This window comes from Penaeus chinensis, chromosome 7, assembly GCF_019202785.1.
Source record: "Penaeus chinensis breed Huanghai No. 1 chromosome 7, ASM1920278v2, whole genome shotgun sequence".
Classification (NCBI taxonomy): Eukaryota; Metazoa; Arthropoda; class Malacostraca; order Decapoda; family Penaeidae; genus Penaeus; species Penaeus chinensis.
This window is the reverse complement of record NC_061825.1, coordinates 41,604,361-41,619,360: the sequence shown is the minus strand read 5'-3', so window position 1 is coordinate 41,619,360 and position 15,000 is coordinate 41,604,361. Positions and strand designations below refer to the sequence as shown.

The 15,000-nt window shown below is 39.2% G+C and overlaps 2 protein-coding genes across 2 annotated transcripts in view; both read right to left on the bottom strand.

The window, feature by feature from the left end:
- Positions 1–7,516, bottom strand: part of LOC125026766 (dipeptidyl peptidase 1-like) — a 9,587-nt gene extending 2,071 nt beyond the window's left edge. Inside the window, exons 1-7 of the mRNA XM_047615360.1 lie at positions 7,406–7,516; positions 5,596–5,847; positions 5,340–5,492; positions 4,977–5,116; positions 3,830–4,106; positions 2,998–3,120; positions 1,757–1,978 (exon numbers count right to left, since the gene is read on the bottom strand). Of these exons, the coding sequence (XP_047471316.1) occupies positions 1,757–1,978; positions 2,998–3,120; positions 3,830–4,106; positions 4,977–5,116; positions 5,340–5,492; positions 5,596–5,847; positions 7,406–7,501 (1,263 nt within the window). The 5' untranslated portion in view covers positions 7,502–7,516. The remainder of the gene's footprint in view (positions 1–1,756; positions 1,979–2,997; positions 3,121–3,829; positions 4,107–4,976; positions 5,117–5,339; positions 5,493–5,595; positions 5,848–7,405) is intronic.
- A 5,758-nt stretch (positions 7,517–13,274) lies between these two features.
- LOC125027227 (dipeptidyl peptidase 1-like) overlaps positions 13,275–15,000 on the bottom strand; it is a 21,916-nt gene continuing 20,190 nt past the window's right edge. The window contains exons 6-8 of the mRNA XM_047616180.1: positions 14,991–15,000; positions 14,347–14,568; positions 13,275–13,547 (exon numbers count right to left, since the gene is read on the bottom strand). The exon at positions 14,991–15,000 is cut by the window's right edge and continues 113 nt beyond it. Of these exons, the coding sequence (XP_047472136.1) occupies positions 13,365–13,547; positions 14,347–14,568; positions 14,991–15,000 (415 nt within the window). The 3' untranslated portion in view covers positions 13,275–13,364. The remainder of the gene's footprint in view (positions 13,548–14,346; positions 14,569–14,990) is intronic.

The window sequence follows — 15,000 nt, the reverse complement described above, 5'->3', positions numbered from 1 at the left end:
TTGTTTTCTCAAAAGTTCACACCACTGTCTGAATCCGAGTTTCCCTTCGAACGAGACTTCCTCTGTGTTCTGAGACCCCTGACAGATTTTATTAACATCAGCATTATTATTATTGATGCCTCGCTGTAACTCCCCATTTGGCGACTGACTTTGATCTATGATATATGAGAACTGCTTGAATTATTGTTGGAACGAGAAGAAAAAAACGAAAATGAATCAGAACTCCAGCTGTTAGCCTGATCCCAAAATTTGTTACCAGACTTAAGGTTTGTTACAATAATAACACTGCTCACTTGGACCTTATTCATTGACCTTGATCTTTGACCGATTGTGAATCTTAACCTGACCTTCGACCTATCCCCCTCCTCCCCCCCTCATGTTAGACGATTTCTTTTTTTTCTTTTTTCTTTTTTTTTGCGTGATTAAAAAATATATATATTAACGAACACTTACAAATATATTCACTTAAAACCAATAAGATGCTTCAGAATTAAAAAATAGATAAATAAATAAACGACTTTCAATGTTATCGCAAGGAAAGACAGACAAGGACCAAAAAGCACCGAAAAACAAACGAAAGTGGAAGATATATTACGTCACATCCCTCTGTCGTCGGAGCTTATAGCCGCCCAAACGTTGTTGACTCGAAAACCGGGATTCCTTCGCCCTATGTTTGTTTTTTTTCGTCTTTTTCGTTTTCATTCTTTTTAAAATACGTATAACTAACTATACTACGTTTACTTGTTTATTTCACTCACTTTTTTTTCCGTTTTCATTCTTTTTTAAATACGTATAACTAACTATACTGCATTTACTTGTTTTATTTCACTCACTTTTTTTTCGTTTTCATGCTTTTTTAAATACGTATAACTAACTATACTGCGTTTACTTGTTTTATTTCACTCACGGGTAAAAACAGCATCCTGTGCACTGAATGATATTCTGTCTTGTACAATAAACTTATGAGAATCACGAATATAAACGAAGGAATGTATTTGCTACAAATGCCAAACGATACAAATTATCAGCATTTTTTTTTTTTTTTCGACGATCGGTAAAGAAAACAAAATCAGAACTCTTTAACAGACTCCCGGGTCGGCAATTCAGAAAATAATAATAAACCTCAATGATAACCATGAAATTATGATACTATTCACGAAACGACACTAATTACCATGATTAGTAACGATATTATATTAATGATCACAAACGATACTAATTCTTACGAAATCACGGTAACATTCATCAAATGATAATAATAATCAAGATTTATGATAATATTCACGAAATGATAAACATAATCACGAAATAAGAGCAATAATCACGACATAACGATCATGATAATTACGACGAAATGATAATGATATTCACTTCGAAATGATAATAATATTCACCTCGAAATGATAATGATATTCACGACGAAATGATAATAATATTCACCTCGAAATGATAATGATATTCACGACGAAATGATGATCTTCACTTCGAAATGATAATGATATTCACTTCGAAATGATAATAATATTCACCTCGAAATGATAATGATATTCACGACGAAATGATAATAATATTCACGACGGAATGATAATAATATTCACTTCGAAATGATAATGATATTCACTTCGAAATTATAATGATATTCACTTCGAAATGATAATAATATTCACTTCGAAATTATAATAATATTCACTTCGAAATTATAATAATATTCACGAAATTACAATCATAATACACACGCAACCACAACAGCCCTCACCTCGAACGGATTGAAGTCGTTCTTGAAACCCGTGTGGTGGTAGATGCCGCCGTCGTAGTTGTAGAAATCATCGTAAACCATGTAGGACACAGACAGGGGCCCGTTCTCCACGAGCGCTTGCAACATGAGTTCCTCGTTGCATGCGCCGTAGTAGCCGCCCAGGTATGAGTAGTCGCTGACGAAGGTGCGGGCGCAGCTGGAGTCGGTGGCGCAGAGGTCGTCCTGGGGAGGAGGGATTGGGGACGGTGATTTTCTCTGTTTAATTTGTCTGGGGGTTTGTATGCGTGTGGGCTGTGTCTGCCTGCGTGGAGGGATGTCTGTATGTTTGGTCATGTATCTTTATTTATCTGTGTATTTATGTTTTTTTTTTTTGTTTTTTTGCAATGTGGTTATACATATATATCTATTCTTCTCTTTCGTTTCTTTCTTCTCTTCTCTCTCTCTCTCTCTCTCTCTCTCTCTCTCTCTCTCTCTCTCTCTCTCTCTCTCTCTCTCTCTCTCCTTAACACCTTCTCATACTCCCTACATATATAGCAAAACTTCTCCTCCACTTTTTGCTATTCCCCACCCTCCCTCCCTTTCCCCACCCTCCGCCCCTTCCCATCCTCATTCTCTCTTTCTCTCCCCTCCTCCCCTTCCCCTCCTCCCCTTCCCACCTTACCTATCCCTATCTCTCTCCCTTCCTCCCTCCTCTTTTCCCTTTTATCCTCCTTCCTCCTCCTCCAACCTTTACTCTCTGCCCTTCTCCCATTCCTTCCTCTCATCGTCACCCCCCCCCCCCCCCCTTCTCTCTTTCCCTCTCCCTCATCCTCCCACCTCCTTTCCTTCCCTCCCTTCCACTCCCACCTTACCTATCCCTTTCTCCCTCCCTTCCTCCCTCCTCTTTTCCCTTTTATCCTCCTTCCTCCTCCTCCAACCTTTACTCTCTGCCCTTCTCCCCTTCCTTCCTCTCATCGTCACTCCCCCCCCCCCTTCTCCCTTTCCCTCTTCCTCATCCTCCCACCTTCTCTCCTTCCCTCCCTTCCACTCCCACATTGTCCTCCTCTCTTTTCCTCCTTCCCTCACCCTCCCTCCCTTATCCTCCCTCCCTCCCCCTCCCACTCTCTCCCTCTCCCTCCCCCTCCCACTTTCTCCCTCTCCCTCCCTTATCCTCCCTCCCTCCCCCTCCCTCCCTCCCCCTCCCACTTTCTCCCTCTCCCTCACCCTCCCTCCCTTATCCTCCCTCCTCCCCCTCAACTCACACTTCCGGTATAAGGGTTGCACTCCTCGGCCACGACGCCCTGGTCCATGGCGTAGCGTCCGGCGATCAGGTAGTTGAAGCCTCCGAGGCATCCTTGGGAGAGGGACGAGCAGGAGACGACGTCCTGTGAGGGAGTGGAGGAGCGAGGCCGGTCATGTTTGGGGGAGAAGGCGTGGTAGCGTTTGGTGGAAATGATGGTAAGAATAAGGAGGGATGTTTAGAAAGAAATGGGTAAAGGATTAGAAGGAGCGGTAGGAAAGAATGAATGACGAGTGTTGGTTGGAAATGCTGATGAGTTTTAGATATTAGTGATGGAAATTAATTATGGCTATTTCCAAGAGCAAACGATTTGATATATACAGTTTTATATGTGTATTTAACTACCTACAGCGACAGTGATATGGGTTTCAAGTTTCCTATTTCTTCATTTTAAAAAAATACATGTCGGCAATACTCAAATTTTAGTGATTTTACATTCAACAAAATTACTTAAGGCAATGCTCCTTCACGCACAATACATCTTATTATCAAACATTCTACTCAAATCCGGTGTCTTGCTATTGGGTCAAATTCATGTTCCAGTTAAATCCATTTCTATCACTGTAAATAACTGCGCAATTAAACAAGCACAAGATGATTTTACTCCAAGTAAAACAAAACTCCAGTTACATAACATCTCACATGCAAAACAAAATCTTGAGTGACAATCAACTGACTGCCCAGCCAGACTAGAGAAAGGTTAGCCCCCTCCTAAGAAAATAAATAAATTAATAAATAAAATTAATCCACACACGCGCCCTCTCCCTGCTCCCTGCACAGAAGCGCGTCGTCACCTGCGTGGAGAAGACGTCCTGGCGCTGGTTGCGGGTGGCGATCCTCAGGCGGGTCTCGATCTGGCCCATGGAGGCGAAGGTGTAGCAGGAGCCGCATCCTCCCTGGTCCCTGACGTCGCTCACGTAATTGACGCCCTCCACGTTACGCCAGTCGAAGTTCTCCGGCAGGAAGGCGACGCGGGCCTTCTGCTCGGGGGTCGCGGGGGCGGGGGAGGGGGGGCTGGAGAGGACAGCGCCGGGGCCTCCCGCGCGGAGGAACATTTGGTAGCGGCTGAATCTGCGGGCAGCGAGTGGCTTGTAGGTTGATGGAATGACTGATAAATAATCATATAAATAGATAGATAGATACATACATAGATAAACAGATCGTTAGATAAGTAAGTAGATAGACAAATAAGTAGATAGATAGACAGAAAAAGGGATAAACAGATGATGCTGTCACTGTAAAAATCACAGGGATGAAAATCTGAGTGTATGTGTCAAAGCAACGCCTGCGATTTTTTTGGCGTGCGTAAAATCAAATGGGTTGAATGATACCTTTGTCTTATAGCTGGTATCAGCAATATCAAAACAGCATTAAGTCAAGTATATTTTGATCGGATTCACATCAGATAAGCAGTATTTCATTAGATTTACATGTGATCAATAATAATTAAATCAAATTCGCATTAAATCAACAGCGTACCTTCATCAAACTCACAAAGAGTAAACGATATTTCCATGAAACGTATATCAGACAAACATCAAATTCTGTTGAATCTCATCTGATACTTTTTCTGTAAACATCTCACAAAAAGCAATGTCCGTGAAGTGCATTGACACAACTCCATAATAGTCTGAAGTGTCTTCTTCTCCTTCACTGAATTAACAGGTTTCAAACAGAGGCGTTACCCTAATGTTGCACGAACCAGTTTATGAATGCTTTGATAAGTTCTTAGTTTTTTGCGGTCTAGTTTGGCAACACTGGTTAGAATGCAGTCACTTCCCTCCGGATTAAAGAATGAAATTAAGAAAAAAATACTCTTCTGATCATCTTTAGTGTATACTCCCATTAAAGAATATTTCACACAGAAAAGAAGTCCAATTAAATTGTTTTATTTCCTTTACATAATCGTAATTTTGTCAGAACAAAAATAAAATTACTTACTTCTCGTGCTCTGGGTACGCCTTAGCGCGCCAAGAGGTCTGTGCGGCATTGATGTCAGACACAAGTTTCTCGTCATTTCTGTAGGCTTTGTGGAGCTTCGACAGAGGCTGCGTCACCTTACTGGACGTGCGGGGGGCTACCTTAGGATCAAGAGAAAATAATAAGAGTAAAGGAAATAATGGAAAATGAGATAACATGGATAACAGGGGCAAAAGGAAAAATTAAAAATGCAGTTTAAAGTTTTATAGATAGGAAAGGGAAAGGAAACAGGATATGATAAGATTGAAAGTTCATTCATATGAATGAACTTTCAACGTAATAACCGGAGCTTCAGTTTGTATAAGCTGAAATGGCCATACTTACCCTGGTGTTCTTTTGGGCGGAGAAACAGGACCAGTTCCTGATGGTCTTGTCACGTGACCAGCCGCTGAAGGTGCGGTCGCAGTAGGAGGTGGCCGAGGTAAAGTCACCCTCGTAGTAGGAGAAGGCGAAGTATGACCTTTCGTTGATGTTAACCTTAAGGGGAGAGAGGTCGCGTCAGGCCAAACTACATAGCTACAGCTCTCTTTGTTCATTGAGCTTTATAGGAAATCGCAAGGCAACATTTCCAATACCTCACCTCAAAACCTTGGTTCCAGATCATGGTCCAGGTGCCTTCGTTCCCGAGCTCATCCGTGGCGGTGTCGGGGAAGCTGAGGGTGAAGGTCTTGGTGTGGACGACGGGGCCGAGTTCGTCGCAGCTGAGGCTGCTGTCGCCCGACCGCTCCGTCTCCTGGAAGGTCCATGTGCCGCGGATGTCCTCGTACAGGCAGTTGGCCGGCGTGTCCGACCAGGCCAAGGCGAGGCACACGGCTAGCACAGCACCACGGAACTGAAAAGATGATATTTATTGATGATTGTGGATATATAGATTCAGGCTAATGACTTCAGGATGATGATCATAACGTTGACACCCAAATAACAGCAAACACATGTACACAGACATATCAACGAGCATGTACACATGTCTAGGTGTGTCTGTTTACACACACACAGTTTTTAATATTACGTTTTTTTTACTTCAATTTATCTCCATCTCGTCTATCAAGAGAATTCAGGAGTGATTTATGCTTATCTGGAGATTGATAGATTACAACAAATATCATATCTTTATTGCAGCTGGATTATGTCGCGATAATGGAACCAGGGTTATTTTTTTTTATATCCTTGAAGTAATTTGATCGGAGATACATAATGATATGCACACACATATATACATAAAATATTGTACACTAAGTTCCATATAATTTTAAATAGGTTCCTGTGGCTGACAGATCTGACCCATTTAACAAAAATAAATAAATAGATAAATAGAAATAAATATAGAGAGAACCAAATTTTATCAAATTTCAAGTATATTTCCTATAATTCTTTAGAAGCTAGTTGCGTTCAACAGTACCATTACTGAAGGACATTTTGAGACCTCACTCTATTTCCTTTTACAGCATTCTACGAGATTTCAGTTAAATCTGTGGCGAGGTATGTGTCTAGGAATATAAATTTGGGGCCTTGTAAATAAGGAAAAATAATTGACTAAATCAGAAATCCTGATACTTGACTGTAACGTTTCCCAAATCTAGTGCAGCCTGCAAAACAAAAAGCAAATTACAAAATCTGATGGCTATAGCTTGACCTGTCAAATTATGTGATACAGTGATCAATATCTATCAAAAATCGTCAAAACTGAAGAATAAAAAAAATCAGGAATAGTGATTTCAGCATCCACAAATACTCTAGGCATTTTCAGCAGAAAGTGCACAAAACATTCAAGGAAGTCCTATATCATGGTGTCAATAAGTAGCCCATTTGCTGCCAGAGACCCACCTGTGTTTTATTTGATTCAACCAGCCTTCTATCATTGAAGAAAGTCGCGCATATTATATTTCTAGTGCGTTGAATGAATCTTATATTTCTGTCTTTATACGTTATAAAGGGATTCCTTTGTGGAGTTATCTGGCCCGCTTAGGAGTGCTCATATTATATCTAGCATGTGTGTGTGTGTGTGTGTGTGTGTGTGTGTGTGTGTGTGTGTGTGTGTGTGTGTGTGTCTATATATATATATATATATATATATATATATATATACATATATATATATATATATATATATATATATGCATATATATACATATATATATATATATATATATATATATATATATATATATATATATGCATTTATATGTATATGTATGTATATATATATATATATATGCATTTATTTATATATATTTATATATATTATTATATATATATATATATATATATATATATATATATATATATCAACAGCATGCATTCCATAATTTTGGAAAGTGAGTTGAACAAAACAGATTGCATAACACCCAAAATCCCGCCTTTTGGCCGACGGAGAAAGAACGAGAACTCACCAACATCGTCGCGGGTTTTCCAGAGGAGATGCCTCTCTCGTCGAGCTTTATATCAGCTTCGGTTTTCGTAAGGCTTCCCTTGGTCGTGAGAAACATGCAGGTGTGTTTATATGTTTGCCCTGATTAGGTAGCCTTTTTTACACTTGCATGGGAAAAGGTGGTATTTTGTCGATATTGTAATCTGTGTTCTCCAGTGCATTACCTTTGTTTGTGGTAAACTTATAAACAGACACACAGAAGTCTAGACAAAGATCAAACAAGCACACAAATATTTCACTTTTGAGTCCTATTTTCTCTCCCTTCCATCTATCTCTCTCTTTCAATCTATGTTTATATGTATATATGTATGTGTGTGTATATATACATATATATATATATATATATATATATATATATATAGATATATATGTGTGTATGTGCGTGTATGTATACAATTTATCTATATATCTGATTATCTATTTCTTCTTTCTCTCGCTTTCTCTCTCTCATATCTCCCTCTTTTTCACTCTCCATCCCTTCCCTGTCTCTTCCACCTCTGTTCCTCTGTTTCCTAATGTATTCCCGCATGTCACAGTCTCACCAAGAAAATGGCAAACACTCCAACATACATAAATCAAGTCCAAAACAAGAAACATGTATTTTGCACTCAAGTGATCTTACTTAAGTGTGTATTAGAGTGTATGCAATTTCCTGTCACCCATTCTTTGCACAGTGGGGGAAAATGTCGGCAAAGTTTATCTTATTAAAGTGTCGCCGTCTCTACATAATATAGCGCAGATGGTAAGAAGATCACGGGCGAGTTCTCTGTTATTATACCCAGTGTTATTTGCGTGATTCTTGTACTGTCTCTCTGTTATGTCTTTAACACGATAATGTTTGTCATTTTTGTAGATTATGAGGAAACTGTCAATTATTATAGTAGATTTTTTTGTTTTTCTTTGTCGTTATGGGCACGTGCTCTTTGTCAAGGAAAATGAATTCTTGTTTTGTTTTTCAAACGTTTCGTTTTCATATGAGCATAGTTCGAAATGCAACTCGAGTTTCGATGATATACAAATAATTTGCTTATTTGTACGTCCAAGTATGATTTTTGATATTTCGTTTTAAGATTAACCTTGACATTAATAACAAATATTGTAGTTAGCTATAAACACAAATACGCTGTTTATCGACCGTGTCTTACTTGAGGTGTAAACTGTATCAGCTGTTCGGTCATGACGAGGGAAAGGAAAAGCGTTAGTAATCATGATGAGGAAAAAGTGTTATACGTGGAATTTTCATATACTGATAATGTTAATGATAATTTTGATGTGGATGATGATGATGATGATGATGATGATGATGATGATGATGATGATGATGATGATGATGATGATGATGATGATGATGATGATGATGATGATAATAATAATAATAATAATAATTATAATGATAATAATAACAATAATAATAATAATAATAATAATAATAATAACAACAATAACAACAACAATAATAATAATAACAATAACAACAACAATAATAATAATAACAATAACAACAACAACAATAATAATATTGATAATGCTGATAATGATAATAATGATAAAGATAATGAAAACAATAATACTAACAATAATGATATTAATGATAATGATAATAATAATAATGATAATAATAATACCGATATTAACATGATAATAATAATGATAATAATGATAATAATAATAATAATAATAATAATAATAATAATAATAATAATAATAACAACGATAATAATAATTATAGTATTAATATCAATAATGATAATGAGAAGGATAATGATATCGATAATAATAATAATAGTGATAATAATAATAATAATGATAATGATAATAACAGTACTAATATAATAACAATAATAATGATAACAATACTATTACTAATACTACTACTACTACTAATAATAATAACGATAATAACGATAATAACTATGATATTGATATTAATAATGATAATGATAAGGATAATAATAATGATAATAATAATGACTGTAGGTAATAATAATAATAATAACTGTAATAATAATAATAATAACTGTAATAATAATAATAATAATGATAATAATAATAATGATAATAACAATGATAATGATAATTATAATAATAATGATAATAATAATATTAGTAATGATAATAATAAAAATAAAGATAATAATGATAACAATGATAATAATAATAATATTATTATTATTAATAATGATAATAATAATAATAATAATAATAATAATAATAATAATAATAACGATAATAATGATAAAAAATAATAACAACAACAACAACAATAATAATAATAATAATAGTATTAATAATAATAATGGTAATAACAATAATGATATAATAATAATGATATCAAGAGCAATAATGATAATGATGATAATAATAATGATAATAATGATATCAATAATAGTAAAGATGACAATAATAATAATAGCAATAATAATAGTAATAATAATAATGATGATGATGATGATAATGACAGATGATAATAATGGTTACAGTGATGCGAACGATAACAACAACAATTATCATAACAACGAAACAATATTCCTGATTATGAAAACAAACAGACAAAAACACATTACACCCTCCCTCCCTCCCTCTCTACCTCTCTAACCCATTGCCCCTTCCCTCCTTCCCTCCCTCCCTCCCTAACCTATTGCCCCTTCCCTCCCTCCCTCCCTCCCTCCCTCCCTTCCTTCCCACATTACCCCATTCTCCCTTCCTCCCTCCCTCCCTCCCTCCCTCCCTCCCTAACCCATTGCCCCTTCCCTCCTTCCCTCCCTCCCTCCCTAACCCATTGCCCCTTCCCTCCCTCCCTCCCTCCCTCCCTCCCTTCCTTCCCACATTACCCCATTCTCCCTTCCTCCCTCCCTCCCTCCCTCCCTAACCCATTGCCCCTTCCCTCCCTCTTTCCCTGCTTCCCTCCCTCCCTCCCTTTCTCCCCACATTACCCCTATTCTCCCTTCCCCCCTCCTTCCCTCCTTCCTATCATACCCCACCCCCCTCCCTCCCTTTACCTCTCCCCTACTTCACCTCCTACACAATTTTTTTTTTTTTTTCCACTAATTCGAGCTTCTATCACGACGTCGGAGCCTCGATAAGGTCACGTATTGTTCTTGAAGCAGATGTCGTCTTCCCACCCCTGCCCCCTCCCCCTCTTACACCCCACCCCCTACCCGCCTACGCCATTTCCCCCCTCCCCCCCGCCCCAGCAATCGCTCCCCATCGCCCTCTCCCCCTCCCGTCTTCCCCCAAACCGCTCCTTATAACTTCCTCCCCTTCCCTCCCCTCCCCTCCCCTCCCCTCCCCTCCCCTGCCCTCCCCTCCCCTCCCCTCTCCTCCCCTTCTCCTTGATTCGTATTCCTCCGGCTTCATCTACTTCATTTGCATTTTACTCCATCATCCTCTCCCTCATTTTCTCTTCGATACTCCGTCACTGTGTTTGTTTGTTTGTTTGTTTTTCTTCTTCTCCTATACCCATTCCAACCATCACCCCCCCCCCCCCCCCCCAACACTCCTTTCCATCTTTCTTTACAACCCTTTCTCCATCAGTCCTTTCCCCCAACACTCCTCCCTCCAACAACCGTTCCCCATCACCCATCCCCACCCCTGCTCATAATCCTCCAACATAATTTACCTCATTTGAATTCCTCCAACACTCTCTCCCTCATTTCCTCTCTTCCAACACCCCGTCACTCTTCCTCCACCAACACCTTCTCCCACCATCACATTTTCTCCAACACTACCTTCCATCCCCCTCCTCCACCATAACCCCCTCCCCCACCCCATTTTTTATGTTTAAATGACGAAATTTGTTATGAAAGTTTAATGGGAGGCAATTGGCTGAAAATGCTCAATGTGCAGAGTTGGAATATTAATTGTAGCTGTTAGGGACTGATTGCTTAATAAAACCTATTTGGAATGACCTTTACCTTCATTCATTTATACATGTGTATATATGCATAAATTAATCCCTATGCATGTACTGTATATATGAGTAACTTGCGGGTATATATGCATTAAATGGATGTTATTTTACACGTAGAAACAAGGACCCGCACACACAGACACACAGACATACAGATACACACACACACACACACACACACACACACACACACACACACACACACACATATACACAGCCACACACACACACACACACACACACACACACACACACACATATACACAGCCACACACACACACACACACACACACACACACACACACACACACACACACACACACACTCACACATATATATATATATATATATATATATATATATATATATATATATATATATATGTATGTATATATATACATATACATATACATTTACGTATATTTATATTTATATGTATACACATATATATATATATATGCATATATACATACATATATATACATATATATTTACATACATATATATATATATATATATATATATATATATATATATATATATGTATATATTCATGCAAATTAAGAGACAGCATCACATGATGACACTCGTCTATATAGAACGCATAAGCAAGAAAACTCGCCTGCCTGTCAAGTTGCCAGCCCACAGCCAACATATGCCTTCTTGTCACGTTCTTTATTTATTCCTTAAACACCTCAAGTGCTTTCATTATCTTGTTGTCTCTGCCTTCGATACAAAAGTGCCTTCACTCAGAATAGACCTTGACGGGGCCTTATTCTTATAACGTGTAGCATTATAACGAATTTCACTGTATTCTGTTCACGTGTCGAAGGAAGGGGGACTGTGTGTACCCTCGAGCGACACCTGGTGCTCATGAGATTAATTCGCGAGATGAATCGGTTATTAAGGAAGACGTTGACGAGAGGAAGTATTTCCAATGCGGAAGTTGGCACTCCGGAAGTAGTTGGTTGAATGTCAACCTGGAATTGAGGAAAGGTGTCGGGGGGGTAGGGGGAAAGGGGGTGGGGAGGGAGAGGGAATGTGACGGGTGCATGCATAGCATGTATGTGCAAAGCATGTATGTATGCACGTGTTTGTGTGTGTGTGTGTGTGTGTGTGTGTGTGTGTGTGTGTGTGTGTGTGTGTGTGTGTGTGTGTGTGTGTGTGTGTGTGTGTGTGTGTGTGTGTGTTTATGAGAGAGAGAGAGAGAGGGATAGAGAGAGAGAGAGTGAGAGAGAGAGGGATAGAGAGAGAGAGAGAGAGAGAGAGAGAGAGAGAGAGAGAGAGAGAGAGAGAGAGAGAGAGAGAGAGAGAGAGAGAGAGAGAGAGAGAGTTGTTATATAAGATCAGTATGATATCTAGAGTGTTTCAAGATTAAGTGTGAACAATATGTCTATTCGGGAGTCCCAATTATTAATATAAACATATAACACACAGCAAACAATATTTTAAGAGGTCTTAAAAAGAGGTAAAGCACAGGCGAAGAAATAGAGAGAAAGAGAAAGAGAAAGAGGTAAAGCAGGGGCAGAAACAGACAAACAGAAAGAGAGAGATAGATAGAGACTACAAGAACAAAAATAAAGAAAAAATGAAGAAGCCCGAGAAGGAGAAAAAGAGAAACGAGGAGAGCAAAGAAGGATACAGGATACGGAGAGATCCCCAGACACAGCTGGCGGTTGGGGTTATCCGAATAAATTTGGTCTAAATAGTTTAATTCATATGATCTGAGAGGTGGGACCGTCGGGAGCTGGGAAGGGGTGGCTTAGGGGTCGAGATGAATGCCACCAGAATGATTGGTCGTGATAGCAAAGGATTGGGGATTAGGATAAGGCAGCGACGGGAAGTTCTAGACTGGAAGTAGACGGAGAAGCAGGATGTGACGTCAACAAACGTAAACAACATTTTTTTTTTTTTCTTCGAAATATCTTCATAAATTTATTATTTCTGTATCCTATACACCAATCAATCCTCTTTTCTTCACCAATTTCTTTCACTCTTCACTCTTTTCCTCTTAAGGAATAATCGTAGAATGGAAAGCTAAGGACTCGATGGAGCACTCGTTGCTTCCTCTCCTGATCCTGAAGAAGCCGTCCTCGCCCCAGTCCGCGCCCCACGAGTTCTTGCACGTCCAGTACTTCTCGCCAGTAGCGTTGTCCACGCCGTAGCCCACCAGCAGGACGGCGTGGTTGGTCACCTGATGGAGAGATTGCTGTGACTGATGATGTGGAATATGAATGTGTATGAATAGTTGAATGGATGGATAAAATGTGGAAGTGGTTGATAGGTAGATAGACGATAGATAGGTAGGTAAATATATAGGGCAGATAGATAAACAGACATATAGATAAATAGATAGATAGATAGGCAAACATATAGATAAGTAGATAGATAGATTGATATATAGATAAATAGATAGCTATAGAGACAGTTAAACAAATAGCTGAACGCGCAGAAAATAGACAAATATATAGTTACACAGTGGATAGAGATAAATAATTCGGTAACGAAAAATACATGCCCAAAAAGTCAGGCTGATACATTATTTGATAAATAAATAGATATATAAACAGACAGATAGTTACATAACTGAATAAACAAATAAACAAGTATGAAATGAATCATGAAACCTGAACTTTTCTATAAACAGAAATTACAGAAGAAAATGTACCCGCTTTTATAATTTGGTTTGTGGGCGAGATTTCAACATATTCGGAGGGGGGCTCGGCGCCGTGTGAATCATGCGTTATTACAGGACAATCCCCATAATGCTTGTTCGGGCGTAAACACAGGGAGTGCTAGTGTATAGTTTCCCACAGCTTGTATGTCTTTAAGCACGTGTCTGTGTGTGTGTGTGTGTTTTATGCGAGTTATTGTCGGGTTCCACGAGCATAATATCTCTGGTAACATAAGCTTAATCAAAACAAGTTCCTTTTTTGCCCAAAGACCTTTTAAAGCGTCCTTTTGGGCAATTCAGGGGGTTATTTGCACCGTACCTCAAGTGGGTTAAAATCGTTCTTGAAACCAGTGTGATGGTAGATCCCTCCCTCGTAGTTATGGAAGTCATCATAAACCATATAAGCCACGGCCATCGGTCCTTCTGCAACAAGGGCGTGCAACATGAGCTCCTCGTTGCACGCTCCGTAGTAACCGCCCACGTATTCGTACTCGCTCACGTAGGTGCGCGCGCAGGTCTCGTCGGTGTCACAGGTGCCAAGCTGTTTTGACAGGAGAAAATAGAAGCGCGTCGGCCTTGTGGGTGAACTCTTTGGAAGCCATTCAGAGTTTGGTGTTTTGCACTGGGGGCTAATGGCGTGGGTGGGTGGGTGGGGTACGTGCGTGTGTGTGTGTGGTGAGTGTGTGTGTGTGTGTGTGTGTGTGTGTGTGTGTGTGTGTGTGTGTGTGTGTGTGTGTGTGTGTGTGTGTGTATGTCCGTTATATATCCGGTCCGGATGGTTGTAAATATCACCTTATCGCCGAAAGGATGCAGCACGGATTTAAAAGACAGATAGGGAGGATAGAGTCACGCAGGACGTTGCCTTTTGATACCAAGTTCTCTCATTGAGTAAAATATCAACACAGCAACACAAGCTCAACACGCAGGGCAGAGGAACAAGAACTCAAGGGCAGCTGATCTTACGAGACCAGCG